Source organism: Muntiacus reevesi, chromosome 1 (genome assembly GCF_963930625.1).
Source record: "Muntiacus reevesi chromosome 1, mMunRee1.1, whole genome shotgun sequence".
Lineage (NCBI taxonomy): Eukaryota > Metazoa > Chordata > Mammalia > Artiodactyla > Cervidae > Muntiacus > Muntiacus reevesi.
This window is the reverse complement of record NC_089249.1, coordinates 78,164,730-78,191,811: the sequence shown is the minus strand read 5'-3', so window position 1 is coordinate 78,191,811 and position 27,082 is coordinate 78,164,730. Positions and strand designations below refer to the sequence as shown.

The following is a 27,082-nucleotide window of genomic DNA, read 5'->3' as shown; positions in this document are numbered from 1 at the left end:
AATTTACTGAATTAAAAAATAAAAAGGAAAAAGAAGGAGGCGTTGAGAAAAACTAGGTGAGTTAAAGACGCTATAGAAGGAATTGAGTAATAATAAGGGAAATGAAAAGAATAACCTGAGGATAACTATATTCAAGTAAAGAAATATCAGAGGGGAGCCAGGATGGAAGATAATCAGATGGAGCTTACATCAGTTGGCCAGAAATAGTTTAGAAAAAGTTCCTAAAACAGATGAGGAAGGGTAATGAAGAGGTGAGGAGGAAGTGTAGTTCACTTCCTCTTCCATGAACACTTTCCCTTTTTCATTCAACAACCATTTACTAAGTGTCCACTTTGTGTTTAGCATTGTGTCAGGTGTAAGGCTCCTGTTTCAGAGCTCCATAGTCTAATGGAAGAGAAAGACCTTCTCTTCCATAAAATAATGGCAGCCTTGTGACAAGAGATGTTATGAACAGTGGTGCCCTGGTCACTGTAGGAAAGCTGTAGACTAGACCCTAGCTTGAAAAGAGTTATAAATGCAAATCTAGGTTTCCTAGAGGAGATGACATCTGAACCAACTGTTGAAAAGTGAATTGGAGAAGACCAGGCAGAGAAAATACAAAGGTCTAGAGACAAAGCAGAACAAAGCATTTAAACAGAATTGGAGTCCTGGCTTTCAAGAGAGGAACTATCAGAAGAGAGGTTGTTAAAACTAGGTCCAGATTTTACAGGGCCTTGATGTCATTCTAAGGAGTTTAACTGTAATCCCATAGAAGATGGGGACGTTGAAGGACATTAAGCAAGTGATAAAGCTACATTTGGATTTAGGAAGGTAACTCTGGCAGACTGTGGGAAACTAATTGCCCCGAGAGAGTTTAGAGACCCCTTAAGAGGCATCTGAAATAATCTAGGTGAACAAATTCTGAGCACTTGAAATAAGGCAGTGACAAGAAGTGGAAATAAGGGGAAGAATTTGAGATATTTAATAACTTTTAGGGAATTCCCTGCCAAATCAGTGGTTAGGACTCTGCACCTTCACTGCCAAAGGCCCAAGTTCAATCCCTGGTCAGGAAACCAAGATCCTGCAAGCTGCCTAGCACAGCACCCCGCCCCTCAAAAGAGAATTTACAGCCCTTTCCATCACATAGCACTATAATTTACCTGTCCAGCCTGAAAGCATAGACAAGCGCTGGCTTTATGGACAGGACTTTGTGTTCATCCTTGTATCCTCAGCGTCCACGCAGTGACTGGCAGAGTTCTTGGTGAGGGGCCGGCAGATGAGTTTGGAAATGAAATACTAGAGGGAGTAATATCAAGACGTCAGAGGAAATGAGTATGCCTAGGAGAGTGTTGAGAGGGGAAAAAAAGTGAAATGCAGGAAGTCCGTAAGGCAGAGTGGATAAGAGGAAGCTCAAAAGCCATTCCCCATCTCTTCCAATGGTTCCCAGTTCCTCGCCCTCCCAAGCCTCACGAGCTACAACCAGCGTCCGGTTTTCCCGCCACTTGCGGGCGGCTCCGCCTCCCTGGCGCTCAGTGGATAAAAGCCCTTCAGCCCTAGACCACGCCCTCTCTGTTGGCTTTGGCAGCGTTTCCCCACCTTCTCTTCCTATACTTGGAGGACGGCCCACAGTGGCTAAGCCACGCCTGCTTCAGTGTCCCTCGGGTTACGGACTACATTGGTCCCACCTCTTTCCGAGATGGCTCTCGGTCGACCCCGCCTCCGCCCGCCCTGCCCAGCCTCCGCTCGGCTGTCGCCAGGGGGCGCAGCGCGACCCGCCCGCCGCCCTCGGAGTCTGTCGCACACACCCCCTCCGCCCGGCGCTCTGGCAGTTCCCAGCCGACTACGCCTCCGCTCCGAGCCAGCCGGCTGCTCCCGCTCCGACTCCGGGAGGGGTCGAGGGGTCCCGAATGGCCGCAGCAGGGTCTAGGAGGCCAAACGTGTAAGCTGACGGGCGTCATGGAGGCGGAGCAGCGGCCAACGACTGGGGCCAACGACGGGGCGACCCCTGGGCTGGAGGCTGCGCCTCCTGCTGCCCCGGCATCTACAACCACAGCCTCGGGTCCGATCCCTGGGTCCAGGCCCGGGCCCGAGACCAAGAGGAGGCAGCTCGGGACCCTGCTCCAGCCCACGGTCAACAAGTTCTCCCTTCGCGTGTTCGGCAGCCACAAAGCAGTGGAAATCGAGCAGGAGCGGGTCAAGTCAGCGGGGGCCTGGATCATCCACCCGTACAGCGACTTCCGGTACTCGGGGTCCGGCAGGGTGGGCAGGGGACACAGCTTCCACCCCCAAGGCCGCGACACGGGAGCCGGGCCTGCCCCACCCTCCACGGACACTTCATTTCCGGCCCAGGGGTCCCTTGGTGGGCCGACAGAGTCACTTCCCCCAACCTAATCCTTGGGTGAAGGATCCCCAGCCGGAGGTTCTCGGTGACTTTTCAGGCTAGGGGAGCTGGAAGGGACAAGCGGACACCAGAGACCTGGGTTTCCCATTTCAAAAACCGGACACCCCACCAGGACCAAGGGGAATACTGAAATTAGGGACTGTTGTCTCCTCCAGTTCTGCTTGCTGGGGATCTGGGAAATTTCGTCATGTTCCGAAACTCAGGGTCAGCCTAAAGGAGAAACCGAGCTGTCCCCTCTGTCCCCATTTCTACCCCCAGTACCTGCCTAGTTCAGCAGGGCAGGCTCCCCCAAAAATAGGGATGCCAGGGAAGGGGAGAAAGGGAGTGTCCAGACAGCCGCTCTGATCGCTGTCCCTGGTGCTGAAGATGGGATTCGGCGGGCTAGGGCCTGGACTCAGTGATTTGAGGCAGCAACAGAGGGGCAAGTCCACTGCCCATGTGACACCGCCTAGGTGACTACCAGAGACAAGGGGTGAAGAGTGGGGGTGGGGCCATTCCATGGTCCCCATCAGGCTGTACCTCTACATCAAGGTCGCTAGGGGAGGAGAGCAACCCTGTCCTTGGAGGAAATGAAGGGCAGCTTTTGGATGAGGCAAGGATATGTGCAAAGCACCTATCCTGGGGAGCTAAATGAGCAGAGAGGATGAGGTGTGAATCAGGAGCCTGGAAACACCATTGGAAACCTAGACGTCATTTTAATCCACAGACATACACACTCCCTTAGTGTTCTTCTTTCCTTCATTGTTCCTTTCACTTCCCTCTTTTTTACTGTCTCAATATCACCCTATAAGTGCACCTTTTCTAGTCTGCTGTACATCTCCCTCCTTCCCCCCATTTCACTCTCAAATGTATTCCCATAAACCATGTATCCCCGTTATTATTGTGCTTCTTCTCCATCCTCTCTCCTGTATCACCCGCCAGGCTTGTGACTGCCTGTGAGTCAGGCTGTGAAGATGCTCTATGGCAAGGAGCATTTGGAAAGAGCATTTCCTCTTTCCCTTTCCTCTCCCAGCTTACAGTACAGGATTTCTCCAGTGGCCAGGAAAGAGAAGAAGAAGAGATCCAGGGTTTGCTGTTGATTGAAATCACACAAGGCTTCCTGGAGGCCTGGGCTTGGGGACCACCAAGTTTCATCCAGGGGCTGAAAGGATTGATTTTTTTCAGTCAGAGTCAGAAGGGGCTGGGTCCTCAGTTGATGCTGCAACTAGGTGTGTACTGAAATTGAAACTGCCATATCTGATTGGGACCTTCAGATTGTCCAACGATCTTCTTTGAATGACCTCTTCTTTTCACAGCTTCCACACAGCAGTATGGCTCTCCCCTGACCATGCCCTTGCTTGGGCTCAACCAAAGTCTCAGTGGGCACAGGGAGGTTAGGGGAGGAAAGGAGTGCAGAGCTTTAAGCTTTGCCGTCTCAGGATCTGCTGTGGAGCTTATCTGTGTGTGCAGCCCTGCTGAAGTGCTGTGAAAAGGGGAAGGGTACATCTGAAAAGCTAGTTCAAACAGGAGGCAGGACAGACCAGCCCCACTCTGGGAAACAGATCCCAGCAGAATAACAGGAACTATGAGTCCAACTGTGTTGGGAAGGAGGGTTGGGGTTGGGAAAGCCAGGAAAGGTTTTCAATCCTAAACTAGGAATGGGCAGAGAGCTGGAGATGGGTAAAGCAGCAGTCTCTTCAGAAATCTGGGGATAAAGGGTGGGTGAGTCATAACACCAACTAGTCTTGTACAACACTGTCACATCCATCCACATTCATATCAGTGCATATTTTTTAACAGCCCTGTGAGATCAGCAAAGGATATTTATCTTTTTTTAATCTAAAAATATTTAATAATAGTGACATAGATTATACACATATAATATATATACTACATAAAGAATATATATGCACATATTAGGGGTATATTGAGTAGGTATATATATAAATATATGTAGTAGAGATATAGTAAATATATAAGGCAGATATGTATAAATAGCATAGTATATACCAGGATGTATATATGCACACACACACACATATATTTGAGGGAGCAACTGTAAAACAAGTTCATATGTAACAACTGTCTAGGTCAAGAGAAACTACACTGGGGATACCCCAGAAGGCTCCATGCTGCTTTCACATTCCTTTTCCAAACCCAAACTTTTGTGATACTTATTTCCTTCCTTTTCTTTACAGTTTTACTACCTTTCTGTGAATCCCTAAATAATGCAGTTTAGTTTGATCTAATTTTGAACTTTGTATGTGTGGAATCCTACACTGTGTATCCTTTGGTTTCTTGACATTGAATCTGTGAGATTCATTCATACTGTGGAATGTAGGCTGCAGTTGGGTGACTTCACAGTTGTATAATATTCCAAGACAGTGGTGTATTTATCTACTGTGTTTATCTTATTTGTCTACATTTTCCTACTGATGGGTATTTGGATTATTTCCAGATTTAATGCTGTTATACCTGTATATATCTCCTGGAATCTTTCCCTTGAATGTGTATATACCTAGGAATAGAACTGCCAAGTTTCAGGGAATGCAAATGTTTGACTTTACTAGATAATTCCAAACTATTTTTCCAAATGGTGGTCCCAGTTTACACTCCCATTAGCTGTAAATGGTCATTCCGTTGTTCTGTATCCTTGGGATCTGACCACAAGAGAAAAAGGCAGGACCTCAAGAGAAAAAGTGCCTCCCTCTTTTGGCTGAGACTATCTGCCCTTAGTTTAGTGGCTGACTCTCATCATGGTCTTACTTCCCATCCCACCCCTACCTTAGGTTTTACTGGGACCTGATCATGCTCCTGCTGATGGTGGGGAACCTCATTGTGCTACCCGTGGGCATCACCTTCTTCAAGGAAGAGAACTCTCCACCTTGGATTGTCTTCAACGTCCTCTCTGACACTTTCTTCCTGATGGATCTGGTGCTCAACTTCCGCACGGGCATTGTGGTAGAGGAGGGTGCTGAGATCCTGCTGGCACCGCGGGCCATCCGCACACGCTACCTGCGCACCTGGTTCCTGGTTGACCTCATCTCCTCTATTCCTGTGGATTACATCTTTCTGGTGGTGGAGCTGGAGCCACGACTGGATGCTGAGGTCTACAAAACAGCACGGGCCCTGCGCATCGTGCGTTTCACCAAGATCCTCAGCCTGCTGCGGCTGCTCCGCCTCTCCCGCCTCATCCGCTACATACACCAGTGGGAGGAGGTGGGGTGGGGAGGTGGGCGGGGGGGGCTTGCAGACTCCTCCAGACAGCGATATGAGTGGGGCTCCTGGAAACTTTCTGGGGTGGGGCAGATGAGTGGGGCTTCCGAAGGAGGGGTGTCTCCAGTTTGGCGGGGGAGAAACAGGGACAGAATGAGTGTTCAGGGGATGGGATTTGCAGGATGCAAGGATGGTGGTGCAGGTGAATGGAGCATAGTTGCTGGACAAACACTGGAGGGTTAGTTAGACTCCAGGAGGAAGGTATAGGAGAGGAGCTAATAATTGTAGAGCGTGGGGAAGGCTGGAGTTTCAGCTTCAGGACAACAGCAGAATTTAGTGGTCCAGAGTGTGAACTCTGCAGTCGCATTGCTTGTGGTCAGATCCCAATTTTACTATTTACTATATGAGACCTGGTTTCCTTGTCTATAAAATGAAAATGTTAAATATACTTACATATGATAAGGTTGTAAGGGTTAAAGAAGTTAATACCTGTAAAGCACGTAGTAAGTGCCTGGCACAGTAAGTTCTCAGTAGATTACCTATTATTATTATTACTATTGGAAGGGAAGAGAGCTTCTGGCGCTAATCCTTATATACGCCCTGGGGCTGTTACACTGTGAATTGCCCCCTCTCCCCTTTCCCGGGCTGTACTTGGGCAGCGTGTGCAGTAGACTTTTTTGAGTTTCTGCCGTGGCACTTGCTGTGACTTGGAGCACATGATTTGCATCAGTTTTCCTATCTATGAGATGAGAATAGTAATACAACCTCCTTTGTCTTAGCTATACATGCTGCCTTATAGCCACAGTCTGAACGTTCACGGGGGCTAGGGCCAGAGAGAAATTTTGAAGAGAGAATCTGCAAGGCCAGGCCTGGAAAAGTCCTGGCAGAGAGAGGTTCCTGCCCACAACAGCCCCTCCTCGGACTCCTCAGATCTTTCACATGACCTATGACCTGGCCAGTGCTGTGGTTCGCATTTTCAACCTCATCGGCATGATGCTGCTGCTGTGCCACTGGGATGGCTGTCTGCAGTTCCTGGTCCCCATGCTGCAAGACTTCCCTCCTGACTGCTGGGTCTCCATCAACCACATGGTGGTGAGAACTCCCCACAGCTCCACCTTTCCCGGGCCTGCCAAGGGCTCTTCTCCCTGAGGAGGAGGGATAAACACAGGGGGCAAGTGGGAGACGGTGGAGAGATGACCATGAGAGGACGGAAGTGAGGAGGTGGGGAGGTGAGAGGAAAGAGGCCCGGAAGAAGTACCTGTATTGGAGGGAGCATGTGGGGAAGGAAGCCTAGGGAGAAACTGCAGCTCCCATGCTAGAAAAGAGGCCCCTTCTGCCTCAGGGCTCTCCAGAACCAAACCTAAGTGCCTCCCTTGGCAGGCAGGTTGAAGTAGAAGGGGGCAGACAGAAGGACTGAAGGAGAAAGTGGGGAGTGGGAGGAGAATGAGGTCTGAGTGGTCTGTGCCCAGCTCTGCAATACACTCTGCCCCCCAGAACCACTCATGGGGCCGCCAGTATTCCCACGCCCTGTTCAAGGCCATGAGCCACATGCTCTGCATTGGCTACGGGCAGCAGGCACCTGTAGGCATGCCCGACGTCTGGCTCACCATGCTCAGCATGATCGTGGGTGCCACGTGCTACGCCATGTTCATCGGTCATGCCACCGCCCTCATCCAGTCCCTGGACTCCTCCCGGCGTCAGTACCAGGAGAAGGTCAGCAGGGGCAGGAAAAGGAAGGGGAGGGGTGCTGGAGGCTGGCTCCACTTGGAGCCCGTTCTGATGCATGTCCTTGTTGGTTCTCTGTGTCCTGCCTTGCCCCATATCCATTTGTCCCCTGTGTGTACCTTTTCTTTGTACCAATGCACCTGTCCATGGACTCCTCCATGTCTGGGCTTTCCTGTGACTGTGCTCTGTTGTCCTCCCTGTATCCACCCTCATTCATATATCCTTTTGTCTCCATGTTTCTACCCTCTGGGTGTGGCCCACGCCTGTGACCTTCCTCCACAACCCCCCACACACATACTCTTCTGGCTCCATATGTGTCTCTGTGTTTTTTTGCCTGCTGGCCATCGGCCGGCTCTCCAGTACAAGCAGGTGGAGCAGTACATGTCCTTCCACAAGTTGCCGGCTGACACACGGCAGCGCATCCACGAGTACTATGAGCACCGCTACCAGGGCAAGATGTTCGATGAGGAAAGCATCCTAGGAGAGCTGAGCGAACCACTTCGGGAGGTGGGACAGGGCGCGGCCCTGGAGGGAGACTCTTCAAGGACCTGGGCTTCTGGGACGACCTCTAGGGTGGGGACTATTAGTCAGCTGGGGCCCCTATGGCAAGTGGGGCCTGCAGAGGGCCCCATGGGAGTTCAGGCCTTTGGAGCACTTTTAGGAGTTAAGATCTTCCTTGATGATCTTTCAGGGGTGAAGTATACATAAGGACAGGCTGCAGGAATCTTTGTTGGGGTAGGGTGGGGTATGGTCCTGCAAGGGCTCATGGGAAAACTCTGAGGGCAGGAGCTTAGAGATGGTCCCAGGCCAACTGAAGCATCCCCATCCTTTGGCAGATCATGACCCCAGGGGTGGGGCTTCTGGAGACAGATGAGCTCGATGGGGGCACCTCGGGGCAGGGGGCACAGCCAGCCTGACAGGCCCCTCCCCTGCCCAGGAGATCATTAACTTCACCTGCCGGGGCCTCGTGGCCCACATGCCGCTGTTTGCCCATGCCGACCCCAGCTTCGTCACGGCTGTACTCACCAAGCTACGCTTTGAGGTCTTCCAGCCGGGGGACCTCGTGGTGCGTGAGGGCTCCGTGGGCAGGAAGATGTACTTCATCCAGCATGGGCTGCTCAGTGTGCTGGCACGTGGCGCCCGGGACACCCGCCTCACTGACGGATCCTACTTTGGGGGTCAGCAGGCCTCAGGGTGGGTGGGTGGGGTCTGGGGCAGAGAAAGGAGGGCAGCTGCTCCCCTGGGTCTGGGTCTTCACCTGGCTGTGCTCCAGCATCACAGAGTTCCAGCCCCTCCCCAGGCCCATTCAGTTAGAATCTCTGGGTCTGGGGTTTAGAGTTCTGTAATTTTAAAGGCTTCCTAAGAGATTCCAGGGCACAGCCAGGTTGAAAATCTCTGGGCCAGTGAGACCCAGGGATCCCACAAGATGAGGGAAAGATGGGAATAAAGCAGTGCTATCCCAGGGCCTGGAGCTTTGTGGCTCCCTGGGGGAATGCCTTGGTGGGAGAATCAGGGACCCAGCCCGTGGCAGTCCCACAGTTCTCCTGACTGCTGCCGTAAAAGGTTTATCCCAAAATCACCCAAAAGGGTTTGAGACTCATAATCTCTCAGTCCCCAAATCACCCACCACCTTCCAACATCCTCACTGTGTTGCCCTTTGCCCTTTGGCACTGCTTTTCTCCTTTTGGGTTGTCTTGGTGTTCTTTCGAAGGGGAGGGAAGAAAGGCCACTGCCCTAGGCCTACGCCTTGGGCTAAAGCCATGGAGGTGGGGTGGGAATTAAAGTGAAGTGGAATAACTAGGACTGCAGCAAGACCTGCCTGTTTATCAGCTTTAATTTGGACAGAGGCAGAAGGACAGCAATTATTCGGGAGAGTGAGTGCTTGGAGCACTCAGGGCCTCTGGGTGGGTGGGTAGTCATTAGTTGCTCCCATCTAGGGAGGAGCCTGAGGAATCTGGGTCAGCTGCTGCAGGCCCAGTGCGAGGGAGTGCTGCAGACAGTGATCCTGAAGGCCTCCTCCCAACTTCGTCAGAGATCTGCCTGCTGACTCGGGGCCGCCGCACAGCCAGCGTGCGCGCTGACACCTACTGCCGCCTGTACTCACTCAGCGTGGACCACTTCAACGCAGTGCTGGAGGAGTTCCCCATGATGCGCCGGGCCTTCGAGACGGTGGCCATGGATCGGCTGCGCCGTATCGGTGAGGTCCAGGCTGTGCCCTCACCCTTGTCCACATCAAGGAGTCCCCAGGATCCCAGGGCCCAGGCTCCAGTGCCTTAGCACACCCCAGGGGACCTGAGTCCCAGCAGATGCCTCCCAGTGGGGCTTTCAACACACTGGCTTACTGTCCCTATAACTCAGCATCTCTGAACCCTGGAGATATTGCTCCAAGTTCCCAAGCATTGAATCCTCCTTCCTGGAGTACCAGTCCCTGATCCTCACCATCTCTGATACATACTCTCATCCCCTAACCCTCTTCCTCCAACCCTCATCTCCCAACTCCATCTCCACACACTTGATCCCCATCCCCTACCTTCACCCCGCTGGTGTCACTTGACTCCATCTTGTTACCCTCATACTTTTGATATCCAACCTTCATCTTGAATTCCTACCCTATCCTTAACTCCTTCCCCTGGGATAATTTCTAGGCAAGAAGAATTCCATACTGCAGCGGAAGCGCTCTGAGCCAAGTCCGGGCAGCAGTGGGGGCATCATGGAGCAGCACTTGGTACAACACGACAGGGATATGGCTCGGGGTGTTCGGGGCCTGGCGCCCAGCACAGGAGCTCGGCTCAGTGGGAAGCCGGTGCTGTGGGAGCCACTAGTGCACGCGCCCCTGCAAGCAGCCGCTGTGACCTCCAATGTGGCCATTGCCTTGACGCACCAGCGGGGCCCTCTTCCCCTCTCGCCTGACTCTCCAGTCACCCTCCTTGCTCGCTCTGCTCGAAGATCAGCAGGAGCAGGCTCCCCAGCGTCCCCCCTGGTGCCTGTCCGAGCTGGCCCTCTAGCCCGGGGGCCTTGGGCATCCACTTCCCGCCTGCCAGCCCCGCCTGCCCGAACCCTCCATGCCAGCCTATCCCGGGCTGGGCGCTCACAGGTGTCACTGCTGGGGCCTCCCCCAGGAGGGGGTGGACGGCGACTAGGACCTCGGGGCCGCCCGCTCTCAGCCTCCCAACCTTCTCTGCCTCAGAGGGCAGCAGGTGATGGCTCTCCTGGGCGTAAGGGCTCAGGAAGTGAACGCCTGCCCCCTTCAGGGCTCCTGACCAAGCCTCCAGGGACAGCCCAGCCCCCCAGGCCACCAGTGCCTGGGCCAGCTACTCCCCGGGGCCCCCAGCTGTCTGCCAACATGTGAAACCTTTAGGTAAGCTCTTGGGTGCAGCAGCATACGCCTGAGGGCAGACACCTCTTGGGGATACCGAGGGGACCTGAAACACTGCCCGATGGCACTATCTCCCCTTAGTACCAAGAAGATGGTCTCTGTCCTCAGCTCAGGCACCCTGTAGCCTAACACTCATCCTAATCCATTCACCCATTCATCAAAGGTTCTTAGCGCCTACCATGGTCAAGGCACTACGCCAGGCGCTGTATGTCTCCACTGCCAAGTAGAAGTGACTCCAAGTCCTCTGAGGAGGGTATTCCCATAGCCACGGTCCTCCCAGGTGCAGACCCAAGCCCATGAGCCCATCTTACTAAGCACAAGTACCTGCCATCACCATCACTGCCAAGTAACTAGATGTCTCTGTTTTCCTGTCCATGACCTTTCAGGTTCTGCCTGGCATGGTTAATCTTCCTGTCCGGCTAGCGTAGCTGGGCACTGCCAACTACCCGTGCCCTCATGGCTGTCAGCAAATGTCTCAGGCCCCTGGCCTGGGCACCCAGCTCTACTGCCATGCGTGGACCCTCCCCGTCTATATCCCGAGTGGGAACCCATCTGCCGAGTTCCCTGTGCTTTCTGTCTCTGTGGTAGCACTGCCTTTCTGTAAACTGGGAGCCGCCTCCTTCTGAGCCCTTGTCTGGGTGACGGCCCCCCTGAAGCTATGGGATTGCTGACACCCCTTATTTAGTGTGCCAGGCTAGGTCCCCCCAGCTAGGGGCAAGTGGCTGAATCCCTAGATGGCATTTTTTTCTTTCCTCCCTCCCTTATTTATTCATTTAATAGTTTATTCCTTCATTTGCTAATTTTATTTTTTATCAACTCAGTATATTTACCCATTCCTTTATCCATCCCGGCCCTCCCCTCCTAGGAGGGAAACAGGAATGGGCAGGGCCCTCCATTCTAGCTCTTGTGGTCCAGTGCAACTCCCATCAGCAGCAATACTTGAACACCCTCCCTATCTAGGTAGGACCAGGAAGGGCCACCTGAGACGGGGAGAAGGACTGTTCTTATGTTTAGTTCTTTTCCTTTCCTGTTGAGGTTGCTGTTGGTGCAGGAGCAAGGGGAGGGCCCGAGGTATCCACGCCTAGGGAAGGGCAGGCTAGCCAGTACCTCTGCCTTCTCAGGGACAAGAGAATCCTGTCGCCCACCCCTCTGTCCCCACAGCTACTCTCCAGCATCAAAGAATGTAGGGCCAGGACCCTAACACTCCTTTTCTCCTAGGCGGGGAGTTCTGGGGTTCTGCGTGTATGGGAGAAGTTTTATATGGCTTCCAAACATCTGGGTTTAAAAAGAAAATAGAGACACTTGTTTTGGCTCCTGGTTTGTGTGTGGGAACAAAGTGGGCATTTCAGGGCGCAGGAGGAGACCCCAACACCTGACCCCGTAAAGCATGAGATGGATGTGAGAGCAAATGGGGAGTGGCCTGTAAGCCTCGAGGTGGGGTGAGACACTAATGAGGTGTGCCCGCCTGGCTCCAGTGCTCCCCAGCTTCCAGCTCCCCTAGCTTCCAGTCACAATGAAGAAAGAGGTGACACTCTCCTTGGGAGATGATTTTTTTTTTTTTTTTTTTTTTTGCGACTCCGTGGACTGTAGCCAACCAGGCTCCTCTGTCCATGGGATTCTCCAGGCAAGAATACTGGAGTGGGTTGCCATTTCCTTCTCCAGGGAGATGATTTTTAAGAGGAAATTTTGTGGAGACTGTGGCCATGATTACCCTGCTCCCCTCCCCTCCACCCTCAGCTATGGGAAACCTGGGGGAATAGAATTAAGCAGTTGAGCTGGGATTAAAGGCTCAGAGCATCTTAGGGAGCAGTTGAGAGCATTAGATGCAGGGAATGTACCATCGGTGCTGTTGGATGGCCGGTGCTTAATTGGATACAGACTACCCAGGCCTGCGTGAAATAGAGAAAGGGAGGGAGTGCCCTGAAAAGGAGCTGGATGGCAGATGTGGCCTGGGGTAGGGAGGACTGGGAGTAGAGAAGACTTAGATGTGGGGCTGCAGGAGGGAGTGGAGAGGGATGGGTCCAGGGCTGGCTTAGTCAGAGGAGGAGGGGCACCTCAAGTTATGCTCAGCACCCGCATGATGTTGGTATAGCCGGAGCCTGGTCGCCAGCCTGTCACCACAATCACCAAGTCCCCAGAATGGAGGAAGCCACGGAGCTTTCCTGGAGGGGAGGAAGGAGAGAAGACGATAATCAGCCACTGAGGGACCCAGGCCAGCCCTGTAATGAGAACCAGCCACCACCCTTCACCGCCTTCCTCAAGGCCACCCAGTAAGGAAGGAGGGGCCTGAGGCAAACTGTACGGTGTGTCCCGCAGGTGGCACCACAGGGGATGTGACCACTGTAGGCGGTGAGAGCTGCAGCTGTGCCCATGGGGTGGCATGGGCGTGTTGCTAAGTAGCAAGTCTATCCACCTGCGTGGCTGTGCAGACAGAAAGAGGTGGATATGAGCATGTGCTGTGCTTAGGTGCTCAGTCATGTCAACTCTTTGAGACCCCAGGGACTGTAGCCTGCCAGGCTCCTCTGTCCATGGGGATTCTCCAGGCAAGAATACTCGAGTGGGTTGCCATTTCCTCCTCCAGGGGATTTTCCCAACCCAGAGATCGAACCCAGGTCTCCCGCACTGCAGGCAGATTCTTTACCGTCTGAGCCACCAGGGAAGCCCAAGAATACTGGGGTGGGTAGCCTATCTCTCCTTCAGGGGATCTTCCCCACCCAGGAATCAAACCAGGGTCTCCTGCATTGCAGGCACATTCTTTACCAGCTGAGCTACCAGGGAAGCCCGGGGTATGAGCATAGCAACTGTCCATTCCATTTCAGTTGCAGCTGCAGGACCCTGGGTCCCTCTTTCTCCTCTCATCTCTTGCTCCTTGTGTCATGCCCAGCTCTAGCCATCTGGTGGAGGCAGCAGCTGTGCCAACTGCTTAGGGATGGCCCTGGTCCCTGCCCTCGCTCCCTCTGCCCTCTCTCAGCATGTTTCCCCCACCCCTGGAGACTCAAGTATCTCAGTCTTAGTGAATCTCACAGAGAAAACCTGGGACCAGAGGAGAGAGGCAAGACCCTTTGGGTGAGCGTAGGAAGTGGGGTTGGAGGACTCAGGATACAAATCCAGGGGAGGGTGGGAGGGAGCTAGGGGGCTCACCACTTTCGATGCCAAATTGGACCCGGCGGTCCACATCGTCGGCCCAGATGTCCTCTGGAGGATCACAGTAGACCACAGGGAAGACTCCTCTGCACAGGTGGGCCTGGCGGGCGGCCTGAGCAGAGCGGGTGACGGCAATGACCGCTGCCCGAGGTCGGTACCGAGACAGAAGCTGGGCTGAGCTGAAGGAGGCAGACAAGATCAGCCCAGAATATTGGAAGAGTGCTGGGTTCAGGTTCCAGGTGCCACCAATAAGCTGTGTGACCCTAGGTAAGTCATCATATTTTTTCTGGGCCTTAGTTTTCTCACCCATAAAGTGGATATGAGAATACCTGCCTTTCTGACCACATGGGGAAACTATGAGATGACTAAAAAAAAAAAAACCAAATGAGATAATAAGGAGAAACCTCTCTGAAAAACAGAAACCCTTCTGGGAATGCATCTTTATATAGTATTTAACTTAAAAAATGTTTCTTGTTAATCCTCATAACCCCATGAGCAAATGGAGGAGGATTATAGAACCTGGGTGACCTACCCAAGATGTCATAGCTAAGTTTCAGAGCAAAGATTTGAATTCAAACCTTCTGGAGCCAGCATTGCAAACCTTCTGGAGCCAGCATTGCAAAGCTTTGCGGGCTCAATGCAGAGGACCTGTTTCTGAGCCCTGGAAGCCCAGATGGCCTGGAAGTCAGTGCACCCAGTGATGCCACCTTGCCCTCCCAAACCCTTGAGGAGAGAAGCACAATTCCTGGTGTGCTCCAAGATCTGTTTCTCTAGGTTTCCAGCTCCCATAGCTGCTTCTCTTCTTACCCCAGAAAGATCTCTGATGATGAGACAAAAGCCACGCTTGGGGCCCATCCCAGCCTGCCCTGGGCCCAGAGCTGTGTCCTGCTGTGTTCCCAGTGTTCTCCTCACCGGCCAGTTGTGGTCAGCACGATGATGGCAGCAGCACAGCACTTGAAGGCAGCCTCCACAGCACCAATAGCGGTGACCTCCGTGGGATCCCGGCTCAGCGGTGCCGCCCGGCGGAGCTCCTCAAAGAGCTGCCGGTGATACACGGCAGCCTCTGCCTCCCGGGCAATCTGTGGGCACCAGGAAGTCAGGCTGGGCAAGGGTATTGGGATCTGGGGGGGGGGGTGGTTTTCCAGCCCATTTGCCTTGCATTCGGAGCTCCTACCGCATGCTGCATCTTTACAGCCTCCACAGGAAAGTTGCCTTTGGCAGTCTCGCCCGACAGCATGATGCAGTCTGCCCCATCCAGCACTGCGTTGGCCACATCACTCGTCTCTGCCCGAGTCGGCCGGGGCTTAGTGATCATGCTCTCCAGCATCTGGGGGATACCTTGCGGTCAGAGCTGTAGGAGTCAAATTTGACTGGGGACCCTGCCCCGACTACATCTCTGACATCCACACTCAGAGGGCCCTGAAAATCAGAGTCACACTCACAAACTGTGTGATCCTGGCTGCTCTGTTTCCCCATCTGAAAACGGGGGTCACAGTAGGTCTTCCTAGCTTTGTTGTTTGAGGGTCAAACATTGGACAGCAAAATATGCTAGAGACCTAAGGTGTGCATATTCACCCTTGGTGTCCCCAGACTCATAGAGGGCCCTGCCCCCAGGGCTCGTGGCAGACCTGTGTAGCACAGACAACGGGCTTTCCCGCCAAGTTGCAACGGCCGATCATCATCTTCTGAGCCAGGAAAACCTTCTCGGCTGGGATCTCAATGCCCAGGTCACCCCGTGCCACCATAATGCCGTCGCTCACCTCCAGGATCTCATCAAACCTGGGCGGTTGGGGAAGTCAGGGCTGGGACAGACCCAAGAGAAGCCAGAGAGAGGCAGGCAGGGAAAGAGGAGGAAGATGGGGATGCCTAGGGCCTAATGGGAACAAAGACCAAGTCTCACTTCTTTACGCCCTCGTGGTTCTCGATTTTGCTAACGATCTTGATGCCCTGTCCTTCCGGCCCCAGAGCAGCCCGGACGGCAGCCACGTCGCTGGCTTTCCGCACGAAAGAGGCAAAGACGATGTCCACGCCATGCTCCACCCCGAAGCGCAGGTCCTGGATATCTTGCTCGGACAGCCCGGGCAGGTCCACCTCGGCGCCTGGCAAGTTCACGCCCTTCCGACTGCCCAGGACACCGCCGTTCTCCACTTCGGTCTTTAGCCCTTTTGGACCTGCGGGTATGGAAAGAGTCCGCCTAGGTTAGGGGTGAGGCCGGGGGCATAGTCACAGCAGTGGGGACACCGGGCTTGGACCCGCAAGAAAACGGAATGATGTCTTAATTTGTTTCTTCATGCTCAGCCTGGGCTCTGCACCGAATAGTGCAGGGTGGACGTCTGTGGAGGAAACTTCTTCCACAGGGCAGCCCAGGAGTCTGGATGCCAGGGGCTCGGGAAGGTTTGGTGGGAGTGAAGGGCGAAGGCGGGACCGAAAGGAAGAGGGCCCACTGCGCAGGACCAGGACAGGAGGCTCGTGCGCACCGATTTCCTTGACCACTAGGGAGATGAGCCCGTCGTCAATGTAGATGCGGCCCCCCACCGGCACGACTCGGACTATATTGGGGTAGTCCACCCACACGGTGTTCGCGTCCCCGCGCGTCCGGAACTCTGGATCCACCGTCACCAGCACCTGGGAGCCCTTCACTATCTCCACTTCTGACGCCGGGCCCTAGGGGCGGGGCCAGAGGAAAGCTGAGTTCGGCCTGCGGCGGTCAGGGCCGGCCCCTCCCACTGCTCCGCCCTAGGACAACTTCCGTCACGCCGCACCGCCCTCTTCGCCGGCCCCAGAACAGGGCGGGTCGCGGGTCCTCTCTCACCCCTTGCAGGATCCCAGTGCGTATCTCTGGTCCCTTGGTGTCCAGAGCGATGGCCACGGGTCGGTAGCTGAGCGGAGAATCTGCAAAGCTCTCCACCGCCTCACGGATGTTAGCGATGGACTCAGCATGGTACTAGGGACCAGAACAAAGCGAGGATTTCAGGGGAAGCTGGCCGGGACCTCGGGGCATCCTCTAGCCCCACCCGTCTCCTCGTGGCCCCGCCCTGAACCTCGTGGGAGCCGTGGGAGAAGTTGAGTCTCGCGATGTTCATCCCGGCCCTGATCATCTCCTTGAGGCGCTCCACGGAGCGAGATGCCGGCCCTGGAACCAGAGACCCGATTCAGACAACTTTCTCACCAAACCTGAGTGACGACCGAACCCATCATCACCCTCGGGGCCGCCCCAGGCCACAGATGTCCTGTCACCCGACCTTTGTCCCCTGATCCCACCCCTGCACACAGATCGGAAACCACGTTCACCTCTCCAGCTAAGACCCGCCTCCTTGCACTGCAAAGCCCTAGAAGGGTGGGCTCAACCAGGCCTGAGGCGACAGTGCTGGCCTTGATGTTCTGTGCTGCAATGTGGGGGAAACCCCAGTGAATGAGAAGGGGATGGGTGCCAAGCTTTAGAGCCTCCTTCCTGTTGGACTGAGGAGAGTTGAGTTCCATTGCTTCCCTGCTGGTAGGACAGCTGAGTAACTGAGACCCAGCTGACCAGCCTCTCCAGTCCCTCCCAAAGCCAGTTCTTCCACTGTGTACTGGGTCTCCTTCTCACCCGATCAAAAACAGATTCAGCAGTTCCCCCAGTTCTCTATGTCATCAATGTTTTCCTTTTCTGTTAGATCACTCCCATCAGCATGTAAGCCTGGTGTTATTTCATCCAACAACAACAAATTCTCCTAATTTCAGTTCCCCCTCTAGCTACACAGCCCTTCTCCTTTGCTCACCAGCGCATCAAAATTCATGACAAGAGTTATCTCTGTATCCCCTCCCCCTATTCTTTCTCCTTGTAACCACTCTCCATTACATCTGTTCTTGTCAAGGTCACCAACAACCTCTGTCAGTTCAGTTCAGTTCTGTCACTCAGTCTTGTCCGACTCTTTGCCACCCCATGAACCACAGCACGCCAGGCCTCCCCGTCCATCACCAACTCCCGGAGTTTACACAAACCCATGTCCATCGAGTCGGTGATGCCATCCAACCATCTCATCCTCTGTCGTCCCCTTCTCCTCCTGCCCTCAATTTTTCCCAGCATCAGGGTCTTTTCCAATGAGTCAGCTCTTTGCATCAGGTGGCCAAAGTATTGGAGTTTCAGCATCAACATCAGTCCTGCCAGGACTGATCTCCTTTAGGATGAACTAGTTGGATCTCCTTGCAGTCCAAGGGACTCTCAAGAGTCTTCTCCAACACCACAGTTCAAAAGCATCAATTCTTCGGCGCTCAGCTTTCTTTATAATCCAACTCTCACATCCATACATGACCACTGGAAAAACCATAGCCTTGACTAGATGGGTCTTTGTTGGCAAAATAATGCCTCTGCTTTTTAATATGCTGTCTAGGTTGGTGATAACTTTCCTACCAAGGAGTAAGTGTCTTTTAATTTCATGGCTGCAATCACCATCTGCAGTGATTTTGGAGTCCAGAAAAATAAAGTCAGCCACTGCTTCCACTGTTTCCCCATCTATTTGCCATGAAGTGATGGAACCAGATGCCATGATCCTAGTTTTCTGAATGTTGAGCCTTAAGCCAACTTTTTCACTCTCTTCTTTCACTTTCATCAAGAGGCTCTTTAGTTCTTCTTCACTTTCTGCCATAAGGGTGGTGTCACCTGCATATCTGAGGTTATTGATATTTCACCCAGAAATCTTGATTCCAGCTTGTGCTTCCTCCAGCCCAGCATTTCTCATGATGTACTCTGCATATAAGTTAAATAAGCAGGGTGACAATATACAGCCTTGATGTACTCCTTTTCCCATTTGGAACCAGTCTGTTGTTCCATGTCCAGTTCTAACTGTTGCTTCCTGACCTGCATACAGGTTTCTCAAGAAGCAGGTTAGGTGGTCTGGTATTCCCATCTCTTTCAGAATTTTCCACAGTTTATTGTGATCCACACAATCAAAGGCTTTGGCATAGTCAATAAAGCAGAAATAGATGTTCTTCTGGAACTCTCTAGCTTTTTTGATGACCTAGCGGATGTTCGCAATGTGATCTCTGGCTCCTCTGCCTTTTCTAAAACCAGCTTGAACATCTGGTAGTTCACGGTTCACGTATTGTTGAAGCCTGGCTTGGAGAATTTTAAGCATTACTTTACTAGCGTGTGAGATGAGTGCAATTGTGTGGTAGTTTGAGCATTCTTTGGCATTGCCTTTCTTTGGGATTGGAATGAAAACTGACCTTTTCCAGTCCTGTGGCCACTGCTGAGTTTCCCAAATTTGTTGGCATATTGAGTGCAGCACTTTCACAGCATCATCTTTCAGAATTTGAAACAGCTCAACTGGAATTCCATCACCTCCACTAGCTTCGTTCGTAGTGATGCTTCCTAAGGCCCACTTGACTTCACAGTCCAGGATGTCTGGCTCTAGGTGAGTGATCACATCATTGTGATTATCTGGGTCGTGAAGATCTTTTTTGTACAGTTCTTCTGTACAAAATTCTTGCCACTTCTTCTTAATATCTTCTGCTTCTGTTAGGTCCCTACCATTTCTGTCCTTTATTGAGCCCGTCTTTGCATGACATGTTCCCTTAGTATCTCTAATTTTCTTGAAGAGATCTCTAGTCAACAACCTCTGTGTTGTTGCTAAATCTAGTGGTTAGTCCTCATCTTGGCTGGTCTGTCAGCAGTATTTGACACACGTCTTTGACATACATTCTTGGCTTGGCCTCCAGAACACCAGCCTCTCCTGGTTTAGTTCTGTCTCACTGGCAGCTCCCTTTTAGCCTTAGCTCCCATTAGATGACCACTCTTCTTCTCTCATTTTACTTTCACTTCCTTGGTAGTCTCAACTAGTCTCATGGCTTTACATACCATCAGTATGTCAGCAACTTCCATATTTACATCTCCAGTTTAGACCCCTCTCCCAAAACCAGAGTTGTGTATCTGATTGCCTACTCTATACCACACTTGTGTGTCTAATACGTGTAATCAAACTCAACAAGCCCCAAACTGAACTGATCTTTCCTCTAAACATTTCCACCACAGTCTCTCCTGTTCAGCTGATAATGGGTTCTTCTAGCTCCTCACACCAAAACACTGGGACTAGTCCTTGACTCCTTTTTCACCCCCACCCCCACCCATATCCAGTCCATCATATCCTGTTGGCTCTACCTTCAAAATACATTCAGAATATTGTCCCCTCAGCAGCTCCACAGCCACCACCTGGTCAAAACCAGAGATACTGCCAGAGCAGCTTCTGCACTCACCCCCACCCCCACCCCCAGTCTACTTTCAATATAGCAACCAGGGCAGTTCTGTTAAGACCCAAGTAACAGCATGTAACTCCTGCTCAAAACTACAGTGGTTTCAGCTTCACACTGCACTTGGAGTGAAACTCAACTCAGATTCTAAAAATGGCCTACTAAACCCTCCATGATCTTCCCCTTCCTCCAATCTCTTCATTTTTGCTGCTCTTCCCCTTGATGGTTTCCAGCCTCCTTGACTTAGGGCCTTGGCACTGACTATTCCCTTTGCCTAGAACTCTCTTCCCTCAGACATCTGCATGGCTCGTTTTCTCATCCCCCTCAAGTCTTCGCTCAGGTCTAATTTTCTCAACCATGGCTACCCTGACTCCCTATTAGGTTACAGCCTCTCTCCTGCCCTTGCATTTTAATGCCCATTCTCATGCTTGATTTTTTAAAAATTTTTTTCCATGGTACTTATCAGTTTCTAATATACTAAATACTTTCCTTATTTTTTAAATAGCTTATTATATTTACTATTGTCCCACCCAGCTAGATTGTCAGCTCCCCAAGAGTAGGGATCTTTGTCTGTTTTTTTCTTAATATTTATTTATTTGGTTATGCTGGGTCTTAGTTGTGGCATGTGGGTTCTAGTTTCTTGACCGGGACTGAACCTGGGCTTCCTGTGTTGGGAGCATGGACTCTTAGCCACTGGACCACCAGGGGAGTCTCTTTTTAAAGAAAATAATTATTTTTACTTATTTGGCTATGCTGTGCAGGTGAAATCTACTTCCCCAGCTAGTGACAGAACCTGGGCCCTCTGCAGTGGAAGCATGGAATCCTAATCAGAGAAGTCCCTGTCTGTTTATTTCATTTCACTGACCTACTCCCAGGACCCAGAAGCTTATCTACCAAGGACTCAACAAATATTTGTTGGGCTTCTGAAGTTGTCCAGTGGCTAAGAATCTCCCTTGCAATGTAGGGGACTCCGGTTTGACTCCTGATCCAGGAAGATCCCACATGTTTCAGGGTAACTCAGCCTGTGCAGCACGACTGCCGAGCCTTGTTCTAGAGACTCCAAGCCACAGAGACGGAGCCCACTTGTCCTAGAGCCCATGATCTACAGAAGAAGCCACCGCAATGAGGAGCCTGCACACCACAACTAGAGAGTAGCCCCTGCCCTCCGCAATCAGAGAAAGCCCTCTTGCAGCAATGACCCCGTGCAGCCGTAAATAAATAAATTTTAAAAATATATATTTATTTATCTATCCCTCAGTCAAACAAGAAGAACCTCAAAGAACACAAAAGATGAGGCAGCACCTTGAGAAACACACACGAGGCCGTGTGACGCTGCAGGGGGGGTGGGGGTGCTTACCGATGGTGGCGATGATGCTGGTACTGCGAGGGACCACAGGCTCAGAGTCGATGTCCAGCAGGCACAGATGTTCCAGGAAGGTGTCTGCCATAGCGGCTGGCAGCTGCTGCCGCTGGAAGAAGGAAATGCCCAGCTCCTGGGTCATCTGGGCTACACTAGCCCGCCGCAGGTACCCCGCTGGTCCTGCAGTGGAAAGGGGCTGCGTGGGCACCTGCCTCTGGTCCCCCTCCTTTCATCTCAGCGCGCCTTCTATTCCTTCCCTCAGTTCTCCAGCTTTTGTTGAGTCTTATGAGCTGGGCATTATACATACATTATCTTATTTAGCCACCAGGATGCTAGTAAGCAGGTACTGCTATATGCTCTGTAATTATCTCCATCTTCTAGGTAAGGAAACAGAGGCTGAGAAAGGTTAAATCAGTTGCCCAAGGTTGTATAGCTTCTAATGAACAGAGATAAAATTCCCATTTAGGTCTGACTAACTCCAGGCTCAAATTCTTGATCACCTAGCTATCTGGTCCCTCACAACCTCAGACTTCTTGTCCTTTAGCTGCTGACTTCTCTCAGCCTCAGCCCCCCCTTGATATCTAGTCCACAGTGGCCCTTCATTTCCAGGCCGAGAAACACCCAGTTCCCCTTCCTAAGGTTCCTGTCTTCTTCCCTCCAGCCCCTGACAAATGACTGGCCTCCCACTCCCTCCTTTGAGTTTCCTCAGCCCCTTCAGTGCTACTCCAGGTCCTGAAGTCTCTGTAGCTTGCCCCAGCCCAGCTCAGAGGAAGAGGACCCCCAGTACCAACCACACCTTCCATGCCACTGCACACCTGTCTGTCTCCGGGGATCTGCTCTCTACTGTTAATGGTTGGAAGCAGGAGGCCGGCTGGGCGGGGAATCAGCTCTGTATCCTGGTTAAAGTGTCACCAGTGCCTCCCCTCTCACTGGAAGTCCTGTGCGCCAGGGGCCAGAGTCCAGCAGTCATGAGAATGCCCCTTGGCTCCCAGGCTGCAAGCTCCCCTCTGCCCTGCCTATTGGGGTTGGGAGAAGAGGCCCAGACCAGGGTCTATAAATTAACATGGAGGAGACTCTGAACACAGATCCTCCCCAAATACCTCCTAGCCAGCAGCATTTCTCCCCTTCTCTTCAATGGCATCTGGTGCCCCTTCTTACCTCCTGGAGCCCCAGTCAGGATGGACTTCAATAAATCCCGTTGGGACTTAGAAAGCCATGACCAGAGCCAGTTGGGGGGCATGTTCTCCTGCCCTGACATGCTTCAAAATTCGGGCTGCAGCCTCCCAGACTGTGGAGAGAGAACAGGGAGAGGATAACAAAACTGCTGGTCTTATCAAAAGGAGCCAGAAAAAAGAAAAGGGGCACACCCAGTGGGCCACCCCTACCCCCATGCAGAGTCCCTCCCCTGGACCTGCTGGCTCTCTGCCCCTGTCTTCTGGCATTCCGCCCTTCTCCCATCCATTTTTCCTGATAAATTTTTAATTCATCCATTCTGTCTGGTCATCAACCTGAATAGAGATTTTTTTTTTTTTGACAGTAATATTGTCCCTTTGAGGGGCTTCCCTGGTAGCTCAGCTGGTAAAGAATCCCCCTGCAATGCGGGAGACCTGGGTTCGATCCCTGGGTTGGGAAGATCCCCTGGAGAAGGAAATGGCTACTCACTCCAGTATTCTGGCCTGGAGAATTCCATGAACTGTGTAGTCCATGGGGTCCCAGAGAGTCAGACACAACTGAGCAACTTTCACTTTCACCATGGTTCCTTTGTACTTTGCTGAAGTTAGCCCTAGATGGATCTAGGAAGCAGGGGATCTAGGGTAGGGACTGGAGGTTGAAGAAAGGGGATGGGGAACATTTTGATCATGCAGTGAGATTCTCTAGAAGGGCTCTGATAGCATCATTGTCATTATCACATTGGCTCCTGTCTGCTCAATGACCATTTGCAATATTTATTGAGCACTTACTCTATGCCAGGTCCTGAGGATGCAGTGGTAAGCAAAATAGAGCCCGTGCCCTTCTATGAAATTTTTAGTATGGTGATAAGACAGACTATAAACAAGTGTTAAGCAAATAAATATATAACTACATACTTTGTAAATTCTATGAAGAAATGCATCATGGTGCTGGGACAGAGAAGCCTGTGAGGAGAAGGGGAAGTGTTTTAGATGGGGTGGTTGGAGAAAGCCACTTTGATGTGATCATATATTTTTAACGACATTTCTTTATTTGGCCATGCCAGGTCTTAGTTGCAGCATGCAGGATCTAGTTCCCTGACCAGAGATCGAACCTGGGCCCCCTGCACTGGAAGCGTGGAATCTTAACCACTGGACCACCAGGGAAGTCCCTGCAGTGATCATATTTAAGCTGAGATTTGGAGGAGGAGAAAGAACCAGTGGGGACAATTTGGCACAAGGAGTTTTCTGCGGGGTTGGAAATAACATATGCCAAGACCCTGAGGAAGGAAAAGCCTGGTGCTAGCGAGGGCAAGCTGCAGAGAGAGTAGAGGCGCATAGTCCCTGTGAAACTGGAGACAGAAGCAGGGCCTTGGAGGGCAGTGGGCTCGTCCAGGAGGTTGGCAGTCTACTGACGCTTTAGAGACCAGACAGTAGGTGAAGGAGGACCAGTGAGGAGTTTTAGGGGAAATCGAGGTGGTAGGACTAGCAAAGTGGCAGTGAAGATGGAGAGTGGGAACCAGATCTGAGCTGTATGTTGGAGAAGAGCAGACAGAATGGAATGATGGTGCCATGTGGGGAGAGGCAGAGCAAGACTTCCAGACCCAAAAGCATGGCACTGAGGGACTATGGCTTGAGCACTCAGGTGAGGAAGGGAAGAGAGATTTGCAGTGGAAAACATTCAAGGTCTCTGTTTTAGATAGGAACCCGCCTGCCAATGAAGGGAACATAAGAGACGTGGGTTCGATCCCTGGGTAGGGAAGATCCCCTGGAAGAGGGCATGGCAACGCATTTCAGTCTCCTTGCCTGGAGAATCTCATGGACAGAAGAGCCTGGCCACTACAGTCCATAGGGTTGCAGAGTTGGACACTGAATCGACTTAGGAGGAACATAAGTTTGCCATGTCATTTCATCATTAAAATCAACAGGCAGGCCATTGGATCTGTTCACTGAGCTCACAGCATGTGCTGGTACAACATGCAAGGCCTCATCCACATCCTCACCTTTTATCATCATGACAATCTAGAGGCAAGGTGGGACTAATAGCCCGGTTTGTTTCATTTTAAGTTAGTTTGGCTGCATGTGTGGCTTGTGGGATCTTATTTCTGTGACCAGGGATTGAACCCAGGCCCTAGCAGTGAAATCAGAGTCCGAACCACTGGACTGCCAGGGAATTCCCCTAATAGCCTGTTTTACCGATGAGAGAACTCAGGCTAGCAGGGTGTGTTGGATTACTTCTGTTGCCACTCCATATCCTTTCTTTAGCCTTTCCACTCTGCTCTGCAGCCAGGAGGCTGAGGGCCTTGTCCCGTGACTTCTGTAGGGGTTGGCTGGAGAATGGCACTGACAGGAGCTGAGTTGGAGGAGAGTGAGTCTGGGTGTGTCCCCGCCCTCCCTCTGTGGGGTTGCTGTAGATCACAGCACCTGCCGTCTGCTTTCTGGGGGGCCCTCTCTCTCCAGATTCTAGGAACCATGCTGCCTCCATCTCCTGGGCCCCTGAGGGCGGTAACTAAGCCACTGTTACTAGCTTGGGGGTAATGCACCCACTATTCCTTGTGGGTCACCAATACTCTGCCCATATCTTTGCACATAATCCTTTTATGAAACAGTCCTTGAATTATCCAATTTGAGAAAGACTTTGATCTGACACACTTGCCTGGAGCTAAAAATCTTGCCACTGGTGGAGCTGGGCCAACCACTCCAGAGAGCGTAGTTCTGGAGTCTGAGTGGTGCAACCATTTAAGCTCTATTTCTTCCCGTTCAGCACTGTTTCTGGAAGAGAAGGGGAGAAGCTTCAGACCTTGATTGGAAAAGAAAGAAGATAAACAGGAGGAAGGACTTCTCCTTAACAGGGGGAATGATCCTGGAGCCCTAGGCTCTATCTACAGAAGACAGAACAAATAAAAATGTGCAACAGCTGTTTACTAGAGTGAACATAACATAATAGACCTCAGGGACTGAGAATTCAGGCCTTGTGCTTGGGGGTTGGAGAGAGACATTAAGTTTGATCTGGCAATTTCGAACTGACTCCAGGACCAGTTGGGAGGACAAGAATCCCAGAGATCCAAGTCCCAAGCAGCCAACAGGAGGTGGGGACTGGTGTCCCAAGGCAGCCCCTGTCCTATCCAGCTGACGGACAGATGCCTTGCCCTAAAATCAGGCCACAGAGGAAAAGCAGTCTGGCTGACCCTGAGTCCATAAGTAACCACGTGAGAGATGGCCTGCCCTTTGTCATGGGGTTGGACAGCTCTGAGTAGGAGGCCTGTGGGTGAGAAATCTGGGAGAAGGACTATAGGCCCCCCAGCATCCAAACAGAGTGAGTGTACTTAACTTTGTCAGATGGGACCCTTCCCCAGCCCCTGACACCTTCCAACATACACAGGCCTCTCATGTGACATCAAACATGCACACAAGCATGGATGGGCCACCACGCGCCCCGTCCCGTGCAGACCTCGGCTCCCTGCCCAGACAGGAGAGGGACAGGGATGTTAGCAGTAAGGTTTAATAAAGGATGTGTGTCAGGCGGGGTGATGGAGCTGTGTCCAGGACGGAGGGCACCAGGAGAGAGACTGAGTGATGCTGGCCAGGGAGGTCTGGGTGGTTTCACAGAGGTGACACCGGACGGTGTCGTCAAGGACAGGGATTGCCCTGCGCTGGACACATGAGAGCACACATGTACACAAACACCCCCATTTCACCCATGCACACACACCCCCAACTCTAACACAGAGTCAACACACCACCGGCGCACACACTTACAGCAGACTCACAAAGATTCAGACACACTGGAACCTTACACACTTTTTCTTACACACACACACACACACGAACCTCACACACTTTTTCTTACACACACACACACACACACACATTCTCACAAAGATTTAGACACACTGGAACCTCACACACTTTTTTTTACACACACACACACACACACAGAGTGTCTAGGCTTTGTCCCCAGCCCAAGGTGCCTTTACACTTTTTCTTACACACACACACACACACACACACACACACTGGAACCTCACACACTTTTTCTTACACACACACACACACACAGTGTCTAGGCTTTGTCCTCAGCCCAAGATGCCTTTACACTTTTTCTTACACACACACACACACACACACACACACACACTGGAACCTCACACACTTTTTCTTACACACACACACACTCACACAGTGTCTAGGCTTTGTCCCCAGCCCAAGATGCCTTTACACTTTTTCTTACACACACACACACACACACACACTGGAACCTCACACACTTTTTCTTACACACACACACACTCACAAAGATTCAGACACACTGGAACCTCACACACTTTTTCTTACACACACACACACTGGAACCTCACACACTTTTTCTTACACACACACACACACACACACTGGAACCTCACACACTTTTTCTTACACACACACACACTCACAAAGATTCAGACACACTGGAACCTCACACACTTTTTCTTACACACACACACACTGGAACCTCACACACTTTTTCT

General features: G+C 51.9%; 2 protein-coding genes across 7 annotated transcripts; one reads left to right on the top strand and one right to left on the bottom strand.

Moving 5' to 3' along the window:
- The first annotated feature begins 1,913 nt into the window (after nt 1–1,913).
- Nucleotides 1,914–12,342, top strand: HCN3 (hyperpolarization activated cyclic nucleotide gated potassium channel 3). The gene is made up of 7 exons (XM_065902683.1): nt 1,914–2,219; nt 5,149–5,578; nt 6,506–6,667; nt 7,070–7,807; nt 8,238–8,478; nt 9,333–9,497; nt 9,946–12,342. The coding sequence occupies exons 1-7, from the start codon at nt 1,936–1,938 to the stop codon at nt 10,647–10,649; spliced, it is 2,724 nt and encodes a 907-aa protein (XP_065758755.1). The 5' UTR covers nt 1,914–1,935; the 3' UTR covers nt 10,650–12,342.
- PKLR (pyruvate kinase L/R) lies at nt 11,473–22,251 on the bottom strand. Of its 6 annotated transcripts, XM_065902633.1 has the most exons (12): nt 22,202–22,239; nt 21,403–21,585; nt 16,862–16,953; nt 16,633–16,764; nt 16,298–16,484; nt 15,721–15,991; nt 15,449–15,599; nt 14,995–15,147; nt 14,733–14,899; nt 13,818–13,999; nt 12,731–12,838; nt 11,473–12,565 (listed from the first exon to the last, which is right to left on the bottom strand). In XM_065902633.1, the coding sequence occupies exons 1-11, from the start codon at nt 22,206–22,208 to the stop codon at nt 12,732–12,734; spliced, it is 1,632 nt and encodes a 543-aa protein (XP_065758705.1). In that variant the 5' UTR covers nt 22,209–22,239; the 3' UTR covers nt 11,473–12,565; nt 12,731. The 6 variants fall into 6 exon arrangements, with proteins under 6 accessions (XP_065758705.1, XP_065758731.1, XP_065758714.1 ...); XM_065902659.1 differs by having other exon boundaries at nt 11,475–12,838; nt 21,403–21,514; nt 22,197–22,251; XM_065902642.1 differs by having other exon boundaries at nt 11,475–12,838; nt 22,197–22,243.
- Nucleotides 22,252–27,082: the final 4,831 nt, after the last annotated feature.